The 22425-nt window shown below is 42.8% G+C and overlaps 2 protein-coding genes across 7 annotated transcripts in view; both read left to right on the top strand.

The window, feature by feature from the left end:
* Nucleotides 1–16935, top strand: part of ascc3 (activating signal cointegrator 1 complex subunit 3) — a 173211-nt gene extending 156276 nt beyond the window's left edge. For both annotated transcript variants that reach the window (XM_082975440.1, XM_082975441.1), the window contains exons 36-43: nucleotides 5961–6072; nucleotides 6386–6520; nucleotides 9609–9833; nucleotides 12540–12691; nucleotides 13138–13288; nucleotides 14428–14634; nucleotides 14724–14899; nucleotides 15092–16935. In XM_082975440.1, the coding sequence (XP_082831566.1) occupies nucleotides 5961–6072; nucleotides 6386–6520; nucleotides 9609–9833; nucleotides 12540–12691; nucleotides 13138–13288; nucleotides 14428–14634; nucleotides 14724–14899; nucleotides 15092–15239 (1306 nt within the window). In that variant the 3' untranslated portion in view covers nucleotides 15240–16935. The remainder of the gene's footprint in view (nucleotides 1–5960; nucleotides 6073–6385; nucleotides 6521–9608; nucleotides 9834–12539; nucleotides 12692–13137; nucleotides 13289–14427; nucleotides 14635–14723; nucleotides 14900–15091) is intronic.
* A 3058-nt stretch (nucleotides 16936–19993) lies between these two features.
* Nucleotides 19994–22425, top strand: part of LOC106605499 (single-minded homolog 1-A) — a 29534-nt gene continuing 27102 nt past the window's right edge. For 3 of the 5 annotated variants that reach the window (XR_014392376.1, XM_014201225.3, XM_014201223.3), the window contains exons 1-2: nucleotides 19994–20270; nucleotides 20617–21213. Coding sequence is in view for 4 of the 5 variants with exons in the window: in XM_014201225.3 (XP_014056700.1) it covers nucleotides 21039–21213 (175 nt within the window). In the remaining variant the exon portion in view is untranslated. The remainder of the gene's footprint in view (nucleotides 20271–20616; nucleotides 21214–22425) is intronic. The other 2 variants (XM_014201226.3, XM_014201224.3) reach the window with 1 other exon arrangement.

Raw genomic sequence — 22425 nt, 5'->3', positions numbered from 1 at the left:
GTCTCTCACACACACAAACACTGATCCTCCTCTAATGGATGGCTGGGTAGAAGGAAGCAGTGTGCTGCAGAGACATCTGCTATGCGTTGAGGACGAGGATTCCAGAACATTCCAGACTGTTGGCATTGACACGGCTGTCAGCCCACATTTACCGCTAAGTCCTGACCCAGGCTTCCCAGACCATACATACATACAGTAGAAGTTGGAAGTTTACATACACTTAGGTTGGAGTCATTAAAACTCGCTTTTCAACCACTCCACAAATTTATTGTTAACAAACTATAGTTTTGTCAAGTCGGTTAGAACATCTACTTTGTGCATGACACAAGTAATTTTTCCAATTGTTTACAGACAGATTATTTCACTTATAATTCACTGTATCACAGTTCCAGTGGGTCAGAAGTTTGCATACACTAAGTTGACTCTGCCTTTAAACAGCTTGGGAAATTCCAGAAAATGATGTCATGGCTTTAGAAGCTTCTGATAGGCTAATTGACATAATTTGAGTCAATAGGAGGTGTACCTGTGGATGTATTTCAAGGCCTACCTTCAAACTCAGTGCCTCTTTGCTTGACATCATGGGAAAATTTAAAGAAATCAGCCAAGACCTCAAAAAAAATCGTAGACCTACACAAGTCTGGTTCATCCTTGGGAGCAATTTCCAAGTGCCTGAAGGTACCACGTTCATCTGTACAAACAATAGTACGCAAGTATAAACACCATGGGATCATGCAGCTGTCATACCACTCAGGAAGGAGATGCATTCTGTCTCCTAGAGATGAACATACTTTGGTGCGAAAAGTGCAAATCAATCCCAGAACAACAGCAAAGGACCTTGTGAAGATGCTGGAGGAAACAGGTACAAAAGTATCTATATCCACAGTAAAACGAGTCCTATATCGTCATAACCTGAAAGGCGGCTCAGCAAGGAAGAAGCCACTGCTCCAAAACCGCCATAAAAAAGGACGACTACGGTTTGCAACTGCACATGGGGACAAAGATGGTACTTTTTGGAGAAATGTCCTCTGGTCTGATGAAACAAAAATAGAACTGTTTGGAGGGAAAAGGGGGACGCTTGTAAGCCGAAGAACACCATCCCAACCGTGAAGCACGGTTGGCAGCATCATGTTGTGGGGGTTCTTTGCTGCAGGAGGGACTGGTGCACTTCACAAAATAGATGGCATCATGAGGCAGGACAATTATGTGGATATATTGAAGCAACATCTCAAGACATCAGTCAGGAAGTTAAAGCTTGGTCGCAAATGTGTCTTCCAAATGGACAATGACCCCAAGCATGCTTCCAAAGTTGTGGCAAAATGGCTTAAGGACAACAAAGTCAAGGTATTGGAGTGGCCATCACAAAGCCCTGACCTCAATCCTATAGAAAATGTGTGGGCAGAACTGAAAAAGCGTGTGCGAGCAAGGAGGCCTACAAACCTGACTCAGTTACACCAGCTCTGTCTGGAGGAATGGACCAAAATTCACCCAACTTATTGTGGGAAGCTTGTGGAAGGCTACCCGAAACGTTTGACCCAAGTTAAACAATTTAAAGGCAATGCTACCAAATACTAATTGAGTGTATGTAAACTTCTGACCCACTTGGAATGTGATGAAAGAAATAAAAGCTTAAATAAATCATTCTCTCTACTAATATTCGGACATTTCACATTCTTAAAATAAAGTGGTTATCCCAACTGACCTAAGACAGGGAATTTTTACTAGGATTAAATGTCAGGATTTGTGAAACTGAGTTTAAATGTATTTGGCTAAGGTGTATGTAAACTTCCGAATTCAACTGTACATACATAGACAGACACACACACACACACACACACACACACACACACACACACACACACACACATATATTGTGTTATGTAATTAAACACCTTTGGTTTAAAGATGAAAGTTCTTCGCACCATTCAGTTATACTTCAAGCTCTACATATCCTTTCAGCCTGTCCTATTTTTTTGATAAAGAGTTGGTTTAGTATCGGTAATATCAGGTGATTTATGGGTTAGATATGTGTACCACCCAACAGCACATTGTCACAGCTGTATTTTATACATGGCCAATTGGCCATCTGATCTGTCCTGCAAGCCCTGGAGACGGTCACCTTGTCACCGGCCGTTACTCATGGAGACATGATTGACTGGGGAGGCTTGTATCCAGCACTGCTACACACACACACACACACACACACACACACACACACACACACACACACACACACACACACACACACACACACACACACACACACACACACACACACCATAAATGTGTTTGTGCAGCATCAGGAGTCTAATGGTGATGATTCTAATGGACATGACTTAATCAGACAGCCCATAACACTCTCTCTCACACACACACACACTCTCTCACACCCCAGTAAAGAGCTGTGAAATGTGGTCAGCAATAAACGCATTGGCTGCTGGGCTGTGTTGACATGTGGAGTGATGATAATGACGTCCATACTTAACATTAAACCCACATTAAGTATGGCCGCCGCTCCCCAACTGCTGTTTCCCTTTCTACGCTGCATTATTTTCCAATGGGCTCTGTTTCTCCCCCCGCCCCACCCCTCCTCTGATTTTCAGCAGAACAACAGATGATTGTGAATGATAATCATGGGAGGATTGTTTATGCAAGTGTAATGTGAGGAGTGGGCTATGTCAGTGAGTGGATCCATGTTTACATACATTATTATACATCAGTATGGAGGCAACTGTCAAATTACCTTCATTAAGCATCCTTCTACCTGTTAACTGAGCCATTGGTATTCATCCTCCATCTCTCTTGCACACGCTCGTTCTCTCCTCGATCTCTCGCTCGCTGTTTCGTTCTCATTTTATTTCTCTATTTCCTCTCCTCTGCAGATGACCTGTAATAGCTTGAACTCCTCGGCATGCTGTATAACCATCACATCTTTCATACCACTAACTTTAAAGCTTTACACACACACACCCAAACACACCTACACACACACACCCAAACACACCTACACACACACACCCAAACACACCTACACCTACACACACCCAAACACACCTACACACACACACCCAAACACACCTACACCTACACACACACCCAAACACACCTACACCCACACACACCCAAACACACCTACACCTACACACACCCAAACACACCTACACCTACACACACCCAAACACACCTACACCTACACACACCCAAACACACCTACACCTACACACACCCAAACACACCTACACCTACACACACCCAAACACACCTACACACACCCAAACACACCTACACCTACACACACACCTACACTCACTCAAACACACACACACACACACACACACACACACACACACACACACACACACACACACACACACACACACATCCAAACACACACACACTCAAATGTCATTTGTCATTAGAAGTTAATGAAGCACATAGTTGTGTGCACTTATGGCCATGTCTCATGTGGTAGCTCTTACCCATTAGAGCCGCTGAGCCATGCATGGAAGCCATTTTGGCTGTGCGTTGTCTTAGCTCAGCAAATACTGTATGGCCTAAAACCTGGGAATCATTTTGTGATGAGGTTATTTTGTTTGTTCCAGGCTGTGGGCTGGCATGGCCCAAGGGCAAGGCTCCTCTAGCCCTACAGTTTGTCTAAAGTCTTAATAATTATCTTTTACCCCTAAAACAAACCCAGAGAAAACAAACAGGCCTATTCTGTGGTATTATTGATGCTTATGATGCAGTGGCTTTTGATCGATGTGTTCCATTTATTCTGTGTATTGATTTTTATGCGCTAGCTAGAGAATATACTGTGTGTGTGTGTGTGTGTGTGTGTGTGTGTGGTGTGTGTGTGTGTGTGTGTGTGTGTGTGTGTGGGCTGTGACATGTGTTGATAATAAATGTTATCTGTATAGATTAAGTGTATCTGTGTTAGCGTTGGGAGCATGGAGTCGTTACTATGGTCAGCGCAGGGTTATGAGTAAATCAATAAGCAGTAAAAACATACATATATTACACACTCCCCATAGACTCCTTTAATACCCCTGAGTTATTACTGCCACTGGCCACATCTTAAACATGTCCAATAGTATTTATCTGTTTTAGCATAACTTTGCAGCAGCTACAGAGGGTTTAATAGAGAGAAGGGAGAGGTAGAAAAGCATTGTTTGCATGTCAGCTGTTTCCTTAAAGATGTACTCCTTTTGAGGGACTTTTAAAGGATGTTCCTTGCTCATGTGGTGTTTTGGACCTATCAGAAGTCACTTGATTTGGGAGTAATAGTCGGGAACTAGATATGAAAATTATATGTTTCAATTTCCTCTATTAAATAGCCTAGGATCTTTTATAAACGTGGCTGCTGCTTTTTTGTTGTCTGTTTCCTAAATGTTATATATAATCTCTCTTCCTAGTTTCTGTTACATATACACTACCGTTCAAAGGTTTGGGGTCACTTAGAAATGTCCTTGTTTTTAAAGAAAGCAAAAAAAATTGGTCCATTAAAATAACATCAAATTGATCAGAAATAGTGTAGACATTGTTAATGTTGTAAATGACTATTGTAGCTGGAAACGGCAGATTTTTTTATGGAATATCTACATAGGCGTACAGAGGCCCATTATCAGAAACCATCACTCCTGTGTTCCAATGTTGTGTTAGCTAATCAAAGTTTATCATTTAAAAAGCTAATTGATCATTAGGAAATCCTTTTGCAATTATGTTAGCACAGCTGAAAACTGTCCTTCTTTAGACTAGTTGAGTATCTGGAGCATCAGCATTTGTGGGTTTGATTACAGGCTCAAAATGGCCAGAAACAAAGACCTATCTTCTGACACTCGTCAGTCTATTCTTGTTCTGAGAAATGAAGGCATTTCAATGCGAGAAATTGCCAAGAAACTGAAGATCTCGTGCAACACTGTGTACTATTCCCTTCACAGAACAGCACAAACTGGCTCTAACCAGAATAGAAAGAGGAGTGGGAGGCCCCGGTGCACAACTGAGCAAGAGGACAAGTACATTAGAGTGTCTAGTTTGAGAAGACAACAGAAGCCTCACAAGTTCTCAACTGGCAGCTTCATTAAATAGTACCCGCAAAACACCAGTCTCAATGTCAACAGTGAAGAGGCAACTCCGGGATGCTGGCCTTCTAGCCAGAGTTGTAAAGAAAAAGCCATATCTCAGACTTGCCAATTAAAAGAAAATATTAAGATGGGCAAATGAACACAGACACTGGACAGAGGAAGATTGTAAAAAAGTGTTATGGACAGACGTTATGAAGTGTTATGTGTTATGGACATCTAAGTTTGAGGTGTTCGGATCACAAAGAAATACATTTCAAATAAAAAATTAAGATGCTGGAGGAGTGCTTGACGCCATCTGTCAAGCATGGTGGAGGCAATGTGATGGTCTGGGGTGCTTTGGTGGTGGTAATGTGGGAGATTTGTACAGGGTAAAAGGGATCTTGAAGAAAGAAGGCTATCACTCCATTTTGCAACGCCATGCCATATCCTGTGGACGGTGCTTAATTGGAGCCAATTTCCTCCTACAACAGGACAATGAACCAAAGTACAGCTCCAAACTATGCAAGAACTATTTAGGGAAGAAGCAGTCAGCTGGTTTTCTGTCTATAATGGTGTGGCCACCACAGTCACCGGATCTCAACCCTATTGAACTGTTGTGGGAGCAGCTTGACCGTATGGTACGTAAGAAGTGCCCATCAAGCTCTACAAGGCTGTGATTGCTGCACATGGAGGATTCTTTGACGAAAGCAAAGTTTGAAGGACACAATTATTATTTCAATTAAAAATCGTTATTTATAACCTTGTCAACGTCTTGACTATATTTCCTATTCATTTTGCAACTCATTTCATGTATGTTTTTATGGAAAACAGGGACATTTCTAAGTGGCCCCAAACTTTTGAACGGTAGTGTAGGTCTAACCGTGGTTGTTGTGTGTTGTCCAGTTACTACAGCCTGGATGACATCAGCCACGAGACCATCAACAAGTACCTGTCCAACCTGGTGGAGAGGAGTCTCCGAGACCTGGAGTGTTCCTACTGTATGGAGATAGGAGAGGTAGGGGAGTGTTTGTGTCTACGACATGTATGTGCACATGTATTCATATGAATGAATGTGCCTGTGGTAGTAAGGCAGTGTGAATACCGAGGGAACCATTGTGGTTTGTGTTGATAGATTTAACATGAATCGGTAAAGTTGACCATGTCTTCCCTCCTGTCTTCTCTTCCTCTTTGTCTTCTCTCCTCTCCGTCTTCCTCCCTGTCTCCTCTTCTTTTCCTCCCTGTATCCTTTCATCTCTTCCTCCCTGTTTCCCCTCTGTCTTCCCTCCTCTCTTCCTCTGTCTCCTCTCCTACGGTCTCCCTCCCTCCAGGATGATTGCACCATTGAGGCCCTGACGTACGGTCGTATCTCCTCCTACTACTACCTGAAGCACCAGACAGTCAGGATGTTCAAGGAGAGGCTGAGGGCTGAGCTGCCCATCCAGGACATCCTCTCTGTCCTCACGGTATGTTTGACTGACTGCTGGGAATGACCACAGAACATGATGACATTGTCTTCATCAGGGCATCAATCTCCTCTACTATAGATTGTCCTGGGCATCTGGACTGTCCTGGGCATCTGGACTGTCCTGGGCATCTGGACTGTCCTGGGCATCTGGACTGTCCTGGGCATCTGGACTGTCCTGGGCATCTGGACTGTCCTGGGCATCTGGACTGTCCTGGGCATCTGGACTGTCCTGGGCATCTGGACTGTACTGGGCATCTGGACTGTCCTGGGCATCTGGACTGTCCTGGGCATCTGGACTGTCCTGGGCATCTGGACTGTCCTGGGCATCTGGACTGTCCTGGGCATCTGGACTGTACTGGGCATCTGGACTGTACTGTACTAGACTAGGCTGTACTAGACTGTACTCCATCAGGGTGGGACTACAGCCATTGAATTACATTTCCTTTTCTAAATGTTTGAGTGTGTAGTTTATTCTTCTAGTCTATTGAGCATTGTGCAGGCCGATGTCATTTGTTTACCATACTACTGTGCTTCTGCATGTGCTTCTCCCATTGTGTTCACATTGGGGCGGCAGCGTAGCCTAGTGGTTAGAGCGTTGGACTTGTAACCCGAAAGGTTGCAAGTTCGAATCCCCGAGCTGACAAGGTACAAATCTGTCGTTCTGCCCCTGAACAGGCAGTTAACCCACTGTTCCTAGGCCGTCATTGAAAATAAGAATTTGTTCTTAACTGACTTGCCTAAAGGTAAAATACATTTTTTTAAATTGAGGACACAAAGTGGTTTCACACCTCTCCTCAATGTCGGTCGTAGCTGTGTCCAATAACCCGTCGTGCCCCCTCAACCCTCTGACCCCCCCAATGTTGGCTCTCACCCAGACATTTCGACGAGATGGGAGGGTGAAGGATCACAGATTAGAGAGGAACTGTCGGGAAAGAAATGTGTTGAAAATGCAGAAAAGATTTTGACATTAGCTTCCCCTCTTTTGCTCCCACAATGCCCCCAGCCAGCCCCCCCCCCCCCCATCCCTTGTCCACTCCCCCAGCTAGATTCACCCCCCCCTTTGAAGCTCTACTATTTCCTCTTCTTAAAGTTCACAAGGGACCTACTATAAACACACACACTGAAAGAGTATGTGTAAATGTATGTTTCTCTTTCTCTCTTGCTCTTCCCTCTCTATGTCTCTCCTGTCCTTTCCAACCTTCTCCTTTCCCTTCCTCCCTGTCTGTAAATGTCACTAAAGAGAAAGTGTGCAGGAGAGATGAAGGGAGGGAGACAGGGATGGATTGCTGGATGGAGTGAGTAGGGGAGTTAGCAGTTAGTGTGTTGTGATGATCTCTGTATAAAGATCTATTTTCTTTATCCCCTGCACATCTGCATGCAGACACTAAACCACTGCCATATCAATCATTTTAGTCCTGTTTTTCCCCTCATCGTTCCCCCTGTTCCTCAATCCCCCTTTTTTCTAACACTGCATCTCTCTGCTGATGGATGCTAGCTTAACAGTCCAGAGCAGGGTAGGCCCAATGACAAATGTCTCCGCTGGTCCTCTGTTGATGGAAGTGCGTTGGGGAAACTTAACGTACTGCAGTGAATTAGAGTAACACAGAAAAAGAGCCATGCGTGTCCATGCATCTGTCTCCCCTGAAACCCCACGAACAAGCCTCAACACAGAACACCCCGTCAGCACTAAACCCAGCCTGATTGATAGAGCTTCATGGTTTTATACTAGACCAAATGGATTTATATTAGACCAAATGGTTTTATACTAGACCAAATGGTTTTATACTAGACCAAATGGTTTTATACTAGACCCAATGGTTTTATACTAGACCCAATGGTTTTATACTAGACCAAATGGTTTTATACTAGACCCAATGGTTTTATACTAGACCCAATGGTTTAATACTAGACCAAATGGTTTAATACTAGACCAAATGGTTTTATACTAGACCAAATGGTTTTATACTAGACCCAATGGTTTTATACTAGACCCAATGGTTTTATATTAGACCACAATGGTTTTATACTAGACCCAATGGTTTTATATTAGACCAAATGGTTTTATACTGGACCAAATGGTTTTATACTAGACCAAATGGTTTTATATTAGACCAAATGGTTTTATACTGGACCAAATGGTTTTATACTAGACCCAATGGTTTTATATTAGACCAAATGGTTTTATACTGGACCAAACGGTTTTATACTAGACCAAATGGTTTTATACTGGACCAAATGGTTTTATACTAGACCCAATGGTTTTATATTAGACCAAATGGTTTTATACTGGACCAAACGGTTTTATACTAGACCAAACGGTTTTATACTGGACCAAACGGTTTTATACTAGACCCAATGGTTTTATATTAGACCAAATGGTTTTATACTAGACCCAATGGTTTTATATTAGACCAAATGGTTTTATATTAGACCAAATGGTTTTATACTAGACCCAATGGTTTTATACTGGACCAAATGGTTTTATATTAGACCCAATGGTTTTATATTAGACCAAATTGTTTTATAATGGACCAAATGGTTTTATACTAGACCAAATGGTTTTATACTAGACCAAATGGTTTTATATATCCTATACATATCCTAATTGGAGTGAAGAATAGGGATGTGAGTAGACATTTAGACATTCAACCTAGACTGAGTGTTTGGCTGTTCGACATCGGCCATTCACAGTTTAGCACAGAGTCTAACAATATGAAAGAGAACCACCACTGTCCATTGTATTAAAAAAATCAACTTTATATTGTGGAAAATTGCTGTATAGTTGCTGACTGTTCATGGGATTTTATGATCAGGTTTGGACAGTTGTAACTTAAGGTTTCTTCATTCGCTGAGAGGTTTTGCTCTTAAATATATTTTAGGGGGACTGCTCTCTTGGGTGAGGGGAGCCAGTGATCCTGATGCAGCTGTTTTAACGGAGATGACTGAAACAAAGGATCTAACCACAGAACCACAGCAGGGAACTGACTTCCTCCTCGCTTACTTCCATCTCTCTCCTTCTCTCTTTTTCTTTATATGCCACTCTCTCTTCCCCCTCCCTCCCACTCCCCCCTCCCTCCCTTCTCCAGGATGCTGAGGAGTACGGGGAGCTGCCCGTCAGGCACAACGAGGACCAGTTGAACAGTGAGCTGGCTCAGCGTCTCCCCCTGCAGGTCAACCCCCACAGCTACGACAGCGCCCACACCAAGACCCACCTGCTGCTGCAGGCCCATTTCAGCCGCGCCCAGCTGCCCTGCTCCGACTACGGCACCGACACCAAGACCGTGCTGGACAACGCCATACGCATCTGTCAGGTTAGTGGCTGACTGTGTGTGTGCAAGATCTGCTATGTAGGTTTATGTACTGTACCACACACTGCATCCCTCTGGGTACATCCACCGCCCTGCTCCTTTCTGAACAGTGCACCTCTGAAATACTTCCTCTGTTTTCTTGTCCTTTTGTTCCCATCAAAAAGAACATCTTGCTTTCATACATCCCAGAATGGATCCTCTCTCAGCCCTGGGATTCAGACCCTGAGCACATTTCCACGTGTCAGTCAGTCAGAGCACCAGTACTCAGATGTTCTGGGTGGAAGAAAGCTCTTCCCTGTTCATTCAATATGGGAAGTGGAAGGCTTGTCTAAAGACACAGAGAGGCAGTTTCTGCTTAGTATTGACATAGGGATAGAGGTGACATAGGGATGACATAGAGAAGATATAGACAGGGCTCTAAATTAATGTTTTTTATTGGTAGCACTGGTGCTCGCAACTTCAAAAAAGTTAGGAGCACAACATAAAATCTTGAAGCACCAAAATATATATATTTTTTAATTGAGATATAGCATATTGGGCCGATATGAATTCTCGCTGCTTTTGAGGCACATGCTGTGGTATATAACTAATATTTAACCCTGTAAGACATTTGTTTATTGTCAAAAGCTAAAATGTTGATACAAAAACTTGTCATTTAAATGACAAAGTGTTTGGCTGGTGGGGTTTGTGTACTGCGTGTGTAATAGAGTTTGCAAAATAAAAGACCACTCGATTGATACAAATCATCAAGATATCATATCATTCTTCCAGGTAAGTCTACTTTGCAGTTAACATTTAATTTGGAAAGTTGTATGTAAAGCCTTTAGAAATAACTGGCTACACGAAGTGGTGGACAGTGCACACGGGCATACAAATCACTGATGCATACTTGAAAATTCTTCAATATTCTTGACTTTGCATTAAACAAATATGCTTTGGATTGAAGGAATCTACGCTAGGGCACTCAGAAACAACTGCACAGTGAAGCATGACGTTACAACCATTATTATCTGGCCAATTTATTTATTTTTTCCTAGTTGCACTGGTGCTCCCAAAATAAAATGTCAGATCGCACAGCAAAATATCCAGCAGCATGTGCCACCAAATGGTTGCACTTTAGAGACCTGGGCATAGACATGGAGGGGTCATGGAGAGGTCATGGAGAGGTCATGGAGGGGCCATGGAGGGGTCATGGAGGGGCCATGGAGGTGTCTTGTGTTGAAACTATTTCCATTTCAGTGTGATAATGGATCAGGATATTCTGCCTTTTTAAAAGACAAAGACAAATACTGTATCTATCTCTGGCTTCCTAGCATGAAAGTGTTGAGTGTGATGAGGAAGACAGTCATGTTTGATCAAAGGACCTCACAGGGACAGCACGGCTTTAACAAGACAGACTGCACTGTCTTCCACTAACCTAACCACCACACACACACTTACTGCTGATAGTTACAATACACATGCACACAATCTTAGAATACACACACACAATGTGGATCCTGAACGGCAGGAGGCCCTGTCACTCAGGAGGCTGTTGAGGTGTGCAGATGAGTTGTAGCTCCTCGTAAGAATGAGCCTTATCAGGGATTGGTCGTAACAACCAGGCCTGCCCACCAAGTGCCCTGGCCACCAGATCCCAGGTCTGCTGGTGATTGGCCATGCCTGGGAGAGATTTGGTCCATGTCTGCCTGTAGGATCTGGTTCTGTAACCCATTGTTGCTGCCTTTGTATGTGTGGGGGGATGATCTGCAAAGCGCTGACTGTGTGTGTGTCTGGTAGTGATTGTCCATTGCTCGTCCACAGGCTAACAGAGCCTTTTTCCTCATGTGGCGAGGGTATCGTATTCATTAGAGCCAAACGTTTTGCAACGGAAAATGAAATCAAGCGTCTCTTTTCTTCCGTTTGGTGCCTAATGAATATGGCCCAGCTAACGGGGACTCCAGTGACATCAGCCGTAGTTCTGTCACCATCCATTTGCTTCTTCAGCTTCTGTGAAATGTGAATCAGTACTACTTTAATTTGTACTGCATTAGCATTTTGATTAACTCTGCCGGGGCTTCGCCTGTGCACTCAAGGTCCTCTTTAGTCATAGTTACTGCCGGGGAATTACTTTCTGATTAATTAAGTTTGTTAGAATACAGCGGAGCTTGGCAAACTCTAACCTTACGAGGGAGGGAGGGAGGGAGGGAGGGAGGGAGGGAGGGAGGGAGGGAGGGAGGGAGGGAGGGAGCAGGTTAGCATTTTTCATCTTGTTCTGGAGGGATCTCTGCAGGGAGGTCACTAGCTGGCACAGCCACAAAGTAATACAATCTGATTTTAAACCTAACCCTAACCTTAACTTTAACTATTCTGCTAACCCTGATGCCTAACCCTAACCTTAAATGAACACCAACAAGCAATATATCCAATTTTTACTTTTCAGCTTGCCCCAGTTCTGCCGCCAGAACAAGACTCATCCCGATAAATGTCAACCTGCAAAAAAGGAGGGGGGAAGAGTGTGTTAGAGAAATTGAGGGGTTTATTTATTGTGTAGCTGTTTAGCATATGTGCATGAATGTGTAAAGACATGCTGAATTTGAGTGTGCAAAAGTGGCTCAATCGTAACATAACTCATTGTGAGTAAATCTCACACTGATGTCAGTGGGGGATTTTATATAGTCATATAAATGCATCAATTTTTCAACTAAAGTATTTCCTGTCTGTCTACAGGCCATGCTGGACGTAGCAGCCAACGAGGGCTGGCTGGTGACTGCTCTCAGCATCTGTAACCTGGTGCAGATGATCGTTCAGGGCAGGTGGCTCAATGACTCCTCTATACTGACCCTACCTACCATAGAGCAGCAACACCTCTACCTGTTCAGGTAAACAACATGACTCTACTGACCCCACACACACACACACACACACACACACACACACACACACAGGATGAGAATGGTGCTAGGACTCTTTAATTAACGCTCTATGGCATGGACCATTTTATAATCCACAGACACTATCAAACTCTGCAAACATTATTATCATCAAGCAGCATCAGTTACATTCTGCGCACGCGCACACACACAGAGAGGAAATTCAAGAGTGAGTGTCCAAACCAATCTTAATTATTTTTACATACACACCATGTGGATTTGAGACACTGCGTCCTGCAGTGAAGAATAATTTTGTGCCAACTCAATAAATATGGTAAGGAGAAAGGGATAGAGGGATGAGAGAGGACAGAGGTTCCAGTGGCGATGACACAGCAGGAAGTGTGGTTAGGATTTAAAATCACATGACTAGATCTGCCCCCTGATGTTCCCCGCAGCAGGTGGAGCTCCAAGGGAGGGAAGGGCGGAGCCAGGGGCTTCCACGGACCAATAGAAGGGCTCCCTGAACTGATTGCCACCTGCGAGGGGCGGGAGAACACCTTTGCTGCCATTGTGGGGGAGGAGCTTCAGCCCCATCAGATCTCCCAGGTAACAAACTTCTAACATTCTGCGTTCCTTCACCTCACTGTTATAGAACACATCCAGATACTGGATGTGTAAAGTGTCACTTTCCTATAGAAACAGAGGCTTTCTAGGGGTACATACGCTTCACCATGAACCCTCCAGTCTCCATTGTCCTCCACCACAATTAAATAATGTGAAATACCTCCAAGGTGTCGGCCTCATCTCTCTATTCATGTAACGTTCACAAATACACTACCAGAGCACTACCAAACAACATATACACACACTCTACCAACGTCAGCCCACACACAGACACACAAACACACACAGTGAGAAGCATCAGTCTGTCGCGGTGGTCCAAGGTACCTCCAGGATCTCCTATTACGGTCCAATGCGAGGGTTTACAGCACCAATCTAAGTGCTAATTGCAGCTGTAATGAGAGCGTCCAGGCGCCACTGCCAGCCCAGCGGCCTTGCCCAATCAGTGTCCCCGCTCCCCCTCCTCCCAGCCCCTCAACGCTGACCCCCCCTATGGCATCGCGGCCTGGCTAATTAAATAACTAGATGCGTGGAAACGTCCCAGTCTGATTCGCCAGGGGACAGTAATCCTTACATAAATAGCTTTTGTTGGGTAAATCTGAGAGGCTTTTCTCCTTCTCCCATCCCAGTCCCTCTCTGACACTGACAGGGTCTTCAGGAGGAAAACACACACTCAAACACACACACACACATTCACACACACATACTCAGACACGCACATTCACACACCTATCATCCATACTCTCTCTGTCTGTGCCTTCCCTCTACCTCTCTTGCTCTCTATCCCCTTTTGGATTTGTGTTCTCCATTTGAGTCAGAGATGTTAAAGTCACCATGACAAAGCTTTAAGAGGCACCTAAGACCATGGGAATTATGTGTGTTTGAATGAATCAAGCTTTCATCAAACGCTCTAGTCTTACCAGATAGATATGTCCATCTTAAACAAGGCTCTCACTTAAGTCTGACTCTCTCTCTCTTCACCTCTGGCTCTTTGTTTCTCTCCCTCCTCTTTTCTCTCTCTGCACTCCGGTCTGACACATTTCCTTGTCTTTCTCTCCCTCTCGCATTTCTCTGCACCCCTCTCTGTTTCTCTCTTACTCTGCCTCTCCCCTCCTCTCCTCCAGGCCTGGTCGTTCCTCAGCAATCTGCCGGTGGTGGAGGTGCGTCTGAGTGTGAAGGGTTGGTGGGAGGGGTGTGGGGAGCAGACAGAGCGCCCCCTCCCTGCGGCCGGGGGGAAGCTCAGGGACGACAGAAGCTGGCTGGACGTCCACGCTGACCAGGAGTATGTCCTGCAAGTCTCACTGCGGCGCATCAACACCGGCCAGCAGAGGGTATGTTCACACATGTATAAAGGAGCTCACACACACATTATTGATGTTAGTTGACTGCTGATAAGTTGATTTGTCATCATGTTTTCCAGAGGAAGCAGGACAGTAAGGCCCAGGCCCCCAGGTTCCCCAAGAATAAGGATGAGGGCTGGTTTCTGGTTCTAGGAGAGGTGGAGCGCAGAGAGCTACTGGCCGTCAAACGCATCGGATACTGCCGACACCGCAGCACCGTTTCCCTGGCCTTCTACACCCCCGAGAAGACCGGAAAGTACGTACGGGAATGTTAAAAAGAATTGGAAAAAGTTCAACACGTTTTTTTCTTTGGCGTCTAAGCCCGGTTACTTTAGGCGTTTTGGGACAGCTGCCGGTGTGAAAGGGCTTTATAATAAAGTTTGATACATGTATATTTATCCCACCACAAACTCTTACTTCCCCTGGTAACCCCCTCTTCTCCCTCCAGGTGTATCTACACGCTATACTTGATGAGTGACAGTTACCTGGGTCTGGACCAGCAGTATGACCTCCACCTCAACGTGACCCCTGCCTGCATCGCTGCCCAGGTCAACAGTGAAGTCACTGAGGCCATGGGAGGCATGTCCGTCAAGTGATCCGTCAAGTGATACTTCAACATGATGACATCATCATGAGTGACATGATGACAATGACCGAAATGAGCATATAAAAATGACAAAAGACAATGGCCATGGGCATCTTTAGACGCCTATGTTCGCTATGTTTACACTGATGATGTGATGGTGGTAATTGTGTGACTGGAGGTTAGCCTTAAAGCAGGGATGTCAAGCACATTCCATGGAGGGCCTAGTGTCTGCGGGTTTTTGGTTTTTACCTTTCAATTAAGACCTTGACAACAAGGTGAAGGGAGTTCCTTACTAATTAGTGGACTTAACTTATCAATCAAGGACAAGGGATGAGCGAAAAACCCTCAGCCACTCTGTCTTCTGTGGAATGAGTTTGACACATGTGCCTTAAAGGGTCCCATGCCTGTCTGGTCCTAATATAAAGGGAGGAAGGGAATGAGGATACAGGGTTAAGGAACTAGGGAGGGTCTGGGTCATGGGCTATGAGAAACTGTTTGGCCTAATGGGACGCTGTACAATGATCGGTCAGTCAATAGAAATACTCATGAAAGACAGCGCTGTCAAGTTACCTCATTGTGTAATACAATGAATACCTATTTTGTTGCAGTATGTCATATTATGTAAATTATATTTCCAGGCATTGGCCTACTGTCTAAAACTCCCCAAATCCACCAACTTTTGAACGGGTGGTGAGGAAAGTAAAACCTGATGAACAGTGGCTTGTTTTACTCAGTTGATGTAGGGACGGGAGTGGTGGGGGAGGGGTGGCATTTTATTGAGATGAAGAATAACAGTAGTAAGAGAGAGCAGCACACCGCGTGGTGGTTAACTGCAGGAAAAACATCACTGTGTCCAACAGGGAAAAGCTGCTCCCAGAGAGTTTAGTTTATTTAGCCTGGCGGGGTGGAACTTGAATTCTGTGCAGGTGTGTGAAACATGCTCCCTGTAGTGCTGTGGGGCTACAGGTACAGCCCCCCACCCCCCACAATCCTTAGTGTATAGCACAGAATAGCCTCCTCCTTTCCTTCTTCCTCCTCTTTCCTTGTGTAAGATTCATCTATAGAAGCTGATCAAACTGCTGTAGACAGTCATACAAGGAACAGAAGAACATAACCAAAATACATAGAGATAAATGTGTAAAGGTGTCTCATTGTTTCATTGATTAGTATGTTGTAACTTTATTTCTTTATTTTCTTGGGAGAGCTGACAAGTATATTTTAGAACCAAACTTATGAGACAAAATCCAGCTGCGTCTTAGTTCTGATTTGTGGATTGTCCAATCAATTGAAGCAGATGTAAATTCTCTGATTGAATATAATGACTTTTGAAAAATACTTTTGTTTGGTTTGAAAAGTCTTGAAATGATTTGGGGGTTTTTCAACTTTGAGATAGTGACCTATATATTGTTATGTTATATATATTACACTTACTATCAATGGCAAAATACATATCATGCAAATAATTACCAATAAACCTCCTTATATAAAAAGCACAGCATTTCATCTCAAACTACACTGCATGTGCAAATACTTTCTCTCCTGACACTGTCTGTCTGGTTTCACCACCATGTCCTTTCTGTAGTATACAGTCTGTCACTGGGGCCATTTTCCTCTGCTATGGTTTCATCTGAATATGGAAACCGTGTGGTCCTAAAGAACAACTCTCTGTCAATCAGACATGGGTCAAATAAACATGTCAAACAGTTTCAAGTATTTGGTAGTGTTTGTGGTGAGCATGATTTAGATCTGTACTTACACCCCTGCGCTGGACTCTCTCCTCTCCTGTAGCGGTCAGGTTCACCACGCGATCGCCCTATTTCCACCTCTTCACTATTGGATCCAGAATTGCAGAAGGCTAATAGGCCTATTGTATGGGAATTAAACCATAGGGAATGCATTGCTATGTCTCTGCAAAAAAAATAGCATAAGCTACTTTTTTTCAGTCTATATGTAGGGTATCCCATATTTCAGCTTAATTAAATACGAATATAATTGTTACTTTATAGCCAAAGTGTGACAGGGACTCCAATGTAATTTGATGATTTTCATCTGAACAGGCCATATAGCTAAATAGTGGGCTGTGCTGGCCTCAGTGCTAGACCGGTATTTTATTATAGGTGTATGTTGTTTGGTAGTGTAGACTACTGCATTAAGGTTAGTTATGGATATTAGCCTAGTAGTGCCTAATGTGATCATCCACATTTTCTAGTTAAAAACTATGGAGTCTAATCTAATTAATTAGCATAATGAGAAGGGAAAAAATCATTCTGTTTAAGCTAGCTAGAGATATCTGTTTATATCTGATATTTTTGCATGGGCTGCATCTCAATCTACTGCATCTGCCAATGGCAGCCTTCCACATCTGTGGTGGAAGGTGGTCGAGCTACAGCTGTGTTTGTCAGATCAGGAGACATCTCACAAAGACGTCTCTATCATCCGAACGGTTTGGTCTACAAATTAATTTGTTCTCCGTTTTTCTCTACTATCCCCCACAAGTGTCACTTCATGGGACACATCTGAAGTCGTACCACTGATCTGCCAACTTTCGTCTGTATTATCAGTTTGGGCGACACACTAATATGACCCCTCTATAGAAAGGTGAGGCTATCATGAACATATACATGTTTTGCTCTTGGACACCTACAAGCCTCACAAGACTCATCTGAAGGTAGCCCAGTACCAAATTGATCTAAGTAGTTTAGTGGCCAAATTTTTTTTTTTTTAATAATAATAATATGGGTTAAAAAAACATATTTCCTGATCTTTAATCTATCCTATATAGGACAGACACTTTAAAATAAACATGATTTTGATTAACTTTTTGATAATCGTTTTTTTCATGTATGAATCTGTTGTTCAATGCTTTTCTATAAGCTAATAGCAGTAAGGCCAAAATCAATGTTTCATCAAGTAAGTAAATACTTTTGTTATAGGCCTACCTAAAGGGGTCCTAAAATTCCAAACCAAAGCTAAACGATCCTTAGTATGACCATCTTGAAACATGTTATGTTTAGTTATGTTAGTCAGAGTCATGTTATCTTAGTAGAACCCCGGCTTTGACTCTCTTGAAATGTAGGCTATCTCTGTGTGTTGCCATTTAGAAGAAACGTCGTTAGATTGTCTAACTTGAGGCATGCCACATTACTGTCGATTAAGACCATCAATGACAGGGAACATGTTGCTGTGAATTTCGTCATGTTAGGCTAATAATGTCTACCCAGTGGAGGTAGCCTAGGTAGATGTTTTACTATGTGGCATCCTTTTGAGTCCATCCTGGGGACTTAATAAGCTCGAGTATTTTCTATTCTCTTTTCCACAGATATGTGCAGTCTAATTAGTAGTATATTTTTTTAAGGTTAAACTGGCGTCAACTATTCCGTGCATGCAGCGCATCCCGGGCTCTTTTTCTTCCTCGCGCGCCGCAGGCGATATCCTATCATCCGGGGGGCCGTGTCGAAGTGAAAGAAATCGAACACAAAACATGATGAGAGAAATACGAGAAGAGTGTGGATGGGGTAGGAGAGAGTGCATGGGCACACTTGTCTTTCCGTTAACGTATCCCAATATGGTGTCCACATCAGAGAAAAAAACGGCCCATTACGTTCCAAATTGATTTCGCATAGGCTTAGTTGTTTAACCCTGGGTTACAATGCATTACCTAATTCTTATTTTGTATATAAACTGCTGGGGCTATAATTATATATTTTGCCGTTAGTCATAAGCGATTTTATTTTCTGCAATTGTCTGTTTTATCGGAAATGAAATGGAAAGGTCGACATGTGGGAAACACTCTTTTCACGCCACTTTGATACTGAAGTGACTTTTTTGTAGCAGGTAAGGAGACTGAGGTTAGGAAAGGGGTTAGGGTTAGGGGTAAGCGAAAATACTCACCTAACCTCATACGAAAATCACTAGGTATCGAAATGGCGTGAAAAATGTCCCGTCGATATATAATCTAGGCCTATCTTTTCCCGTTTTATAGGCCTAGATTATATAGGCCTTTATTTTCAACAAAGAATCACTTCAATATTGCAACTTTTGCAATTTTATTCAATATCACTAACGTACATTATTAATCTGTATTGCGTAAAATGTACCCTATATGGCCTAGATCCATATCTGCCATCTCGTTTGGCAGTTTGTCAACTGCATCGGGCAATTGAATAAGATCCGCGGACTAAATGCGTTGTGGCACTGGTCTATTAACATACCTCAGGTTATGTTATGGAATTAAAGACCATCTATAGTGCATGGTCATCTAACCTGCTATCCCCGAGTTATTACATTTGAAAAACATTTTGCATACCTACATTTTTTAACCATTTGACATTTTGAATTTTTACCATAACCGTGTTTATACTTTTTGGTTATTAACCTACTATTCTATTCCTCCATAGCCCTAAACCTAGCCTATATTTCCTTATCAGGCCTATCAAATATGAAAGCTTTATTTTTGATCTGGGGAATCAGAAGATAACGTTAAACGACTAGCCCTATATGCTAAACTTGGGTCACACAGCATTAAAACAAGTATCTAAAACAATGTATGCTATAAAAAAATATATCAACGTATAAGCCTACCTAATAAACGAATAACATGAGCCGTATGGCTCTCTATAGTGTCCCCAGGATGATTTCAACAAGGCTAGAGGTGAGGCTCTATACGAGCAAATCCCGGATTCACATCGAGCACCGACACGTTTATAATAATAATGCCCAATAGGGAAATGGAACAGACTACTTACTGCCCAATGAGGGACAGGCTGGCTGGTAGAAACGCGGGGGTGGGCTGTTCTCAGATTCTACGGGAGAAATAGGGAGATAGAGTTAAAAACAGAGGAGGGTTTGTAAATGATTTTTGATACACTCGCATCCCTAAAGCAGAGATGAGGGAACTCTAGTGTGTCTCTGCTGTCGTAGTTGAAGTTCTACTGAGGATTTTCGGGGAAACTAGGACATGAGAACAGAAGTGAGAAGAGGTAACATTGCTGCAGATTTCTGGGAAAGAAAAGTTGGGTTTGGTTGTAATCCGTGCTCCAAGGTAGGTTGATAATCTAGCATGTTTCCAATACTGTATTTGACACTGCCTTGAAACGAAGATACAGTCATTATGGACGAATAAAATGAGAGTGTGTGTATTGGCACTGTGTCTCTAGGCGAATTACTAAAGTTTAACGCTAATTACTAAACTTTAACGCAGTACGCACCAACCGTAATGCACATTGCAATCAATGGTCACCACAAGTGTGATGTTCACATTTTACAAGGCCTTTCTGGTGCAATTGAACGTGTGCAAATTACCATTTTACATCAGTAGGCCTATGTCTATTTGAACAATATTAGGTTCAAAGTGTTAATGTATTCTCGCATATTATAATTATTTTCAGAGGGACATGATGTCTTCGGCAACGGTGTGAAGGACCTGACCTCCTCACAGAGATGTTGGGCCCAAGTGGATGTCATGTACAATGAATCTGGAGCTATGGCCGATTACTCCTCATAATATACAGGATACTCAGATCCTTCTTCGCCAGCTTAATCTATCCTGGAAGTAACATGGGAATGTTCATATTTTATTTCTGGATTTAGTCAGGAAGGAGAACCGAGCAGCTACGGTGTTATTTTGACGCACCACACAAGGTATCCGCGCCGGAGAAATACAGCTCGTGCATTGGAAGAGCCAGCGCGTAAAACAGAATGCATGGATGTCAAAGCAGTACAATGATCTAGAATTGAGATCTGTATATTGACTGAGTTTTATTGTTTGGTGAATTCACGCCAAGGTCGAAGAAAATATAATTATTTGAAAATGAAAGAAAAATCGAAAAATGCTGCCCGGACTCGACGGGAAAAGGAAAATAGTGAATTCTATGAGCTGGCCAAACTATTGCCTTTACCTTCTGCCATCACGTCTCAGCTTGATAAAGCTTCAATTATTCGACTCACAACAAGTTACTTGAAAATGAGAATTGTTTTTCCTGAAGGTAAGGTTATGATATTATTACATTAAACGTTATGTTATATTATGATGATTATTATTAGGCTATTATAAAAACCAACGTTTATATTGATGTTATCATAAGTGTTATTGGTGTATTTAAAATTCTATTTGTGTTACAGTTATGCTTTTTGTTTTTATTTTGATGCTAGATATTCATGTTCTTATGCAAGGCTAATAATTCCCAAAATTAATTCCAAATGTTGCCACATATTATCAAATGACTTTTTTGCCTCATATATTCGCTGATATGCATGTGTAAGTTGTTATATTATAATGATGTCTTATAATGATGAATCATGTCATGTTATTAACGTTTTTATTCTGCTCTCATTCTGCAAAATGCCTGTGCTGCCACTTCTCCTCATTTACACGAATCATTGGGGAATCAATAAGACTACAGTAATGATTGTGTTTACGTATGGGAGATGTGTAGGCCTACATGCATCTAAATTAAGCTGTATGTTGCATAACATAACTTGTTAGGCCCAATTAAATTCCATTCAATAATCTCGGCACTGTTGAATGTGAAGGGAATATTTTTATTTACCTATCTTATTTCCCATACTGATATATGGAATAGTTCTATATTTTAGTTGGTTATATATTGTCAAATATAAGCAATCAGGGAGATAGTCAAAATGCCATACGGACCTAAGATAACTTTTGTAGGCCTTTCGAATTATGGCCATGAAATTGTGGCAATATTATTAAATAACCAGGACTAAAAATACAATTCATTGGAATTTATTCTATCAAAATCTACCATCATGTTTTTCCAAAACAAACTTGATTCATGCCTAAGTAGCCTAAAGATGGCAACTTTATGCACACAATGTACTGTGAAATAAGTAGTGTGCGCGCATACATGGATAACTGACCGTTGTACACACCTCTTTGTCTGTGAAGAATACACTGTGCGTGTCTTTTTACATTTCTACACGTGTAGTCCCCTTTCAGAGTCAGGCGACCATGATGCCCCTGGAAGACGATTATCCGTCATTTGCCACCTTCTCCCCGCGGTCTCAACGGGCCCCTGTTCTGCGTGACCGCTACAGAGCCACGCCAATTAGCGTCACCCGAGCGACTAGCGGTCTGATCCTTACGAACATATGGGGGCCTTGTAACACTGAGGCAAAGAAGAGAAGCGACTTCTCAAGCTTAGGCTGTTAAGACACACAGAACAAACCAAAAAACG

Source organism: Salmo salar, chromosome 05 (assembly GCF_965601325.2).
Source record: "Salmo salar chromosome 05, fSalSal1, whole genome shotgun sequence".
Taxonomy (NCBI): Eukaryota; Metazoa; Chordata; class Actinopteri; order Salmoniformes; family Salmonidae; genus Salmo; species Salmo salar.
This window is presented reverse-complemented; position numbering and strand designations above follow the sequence as displayed.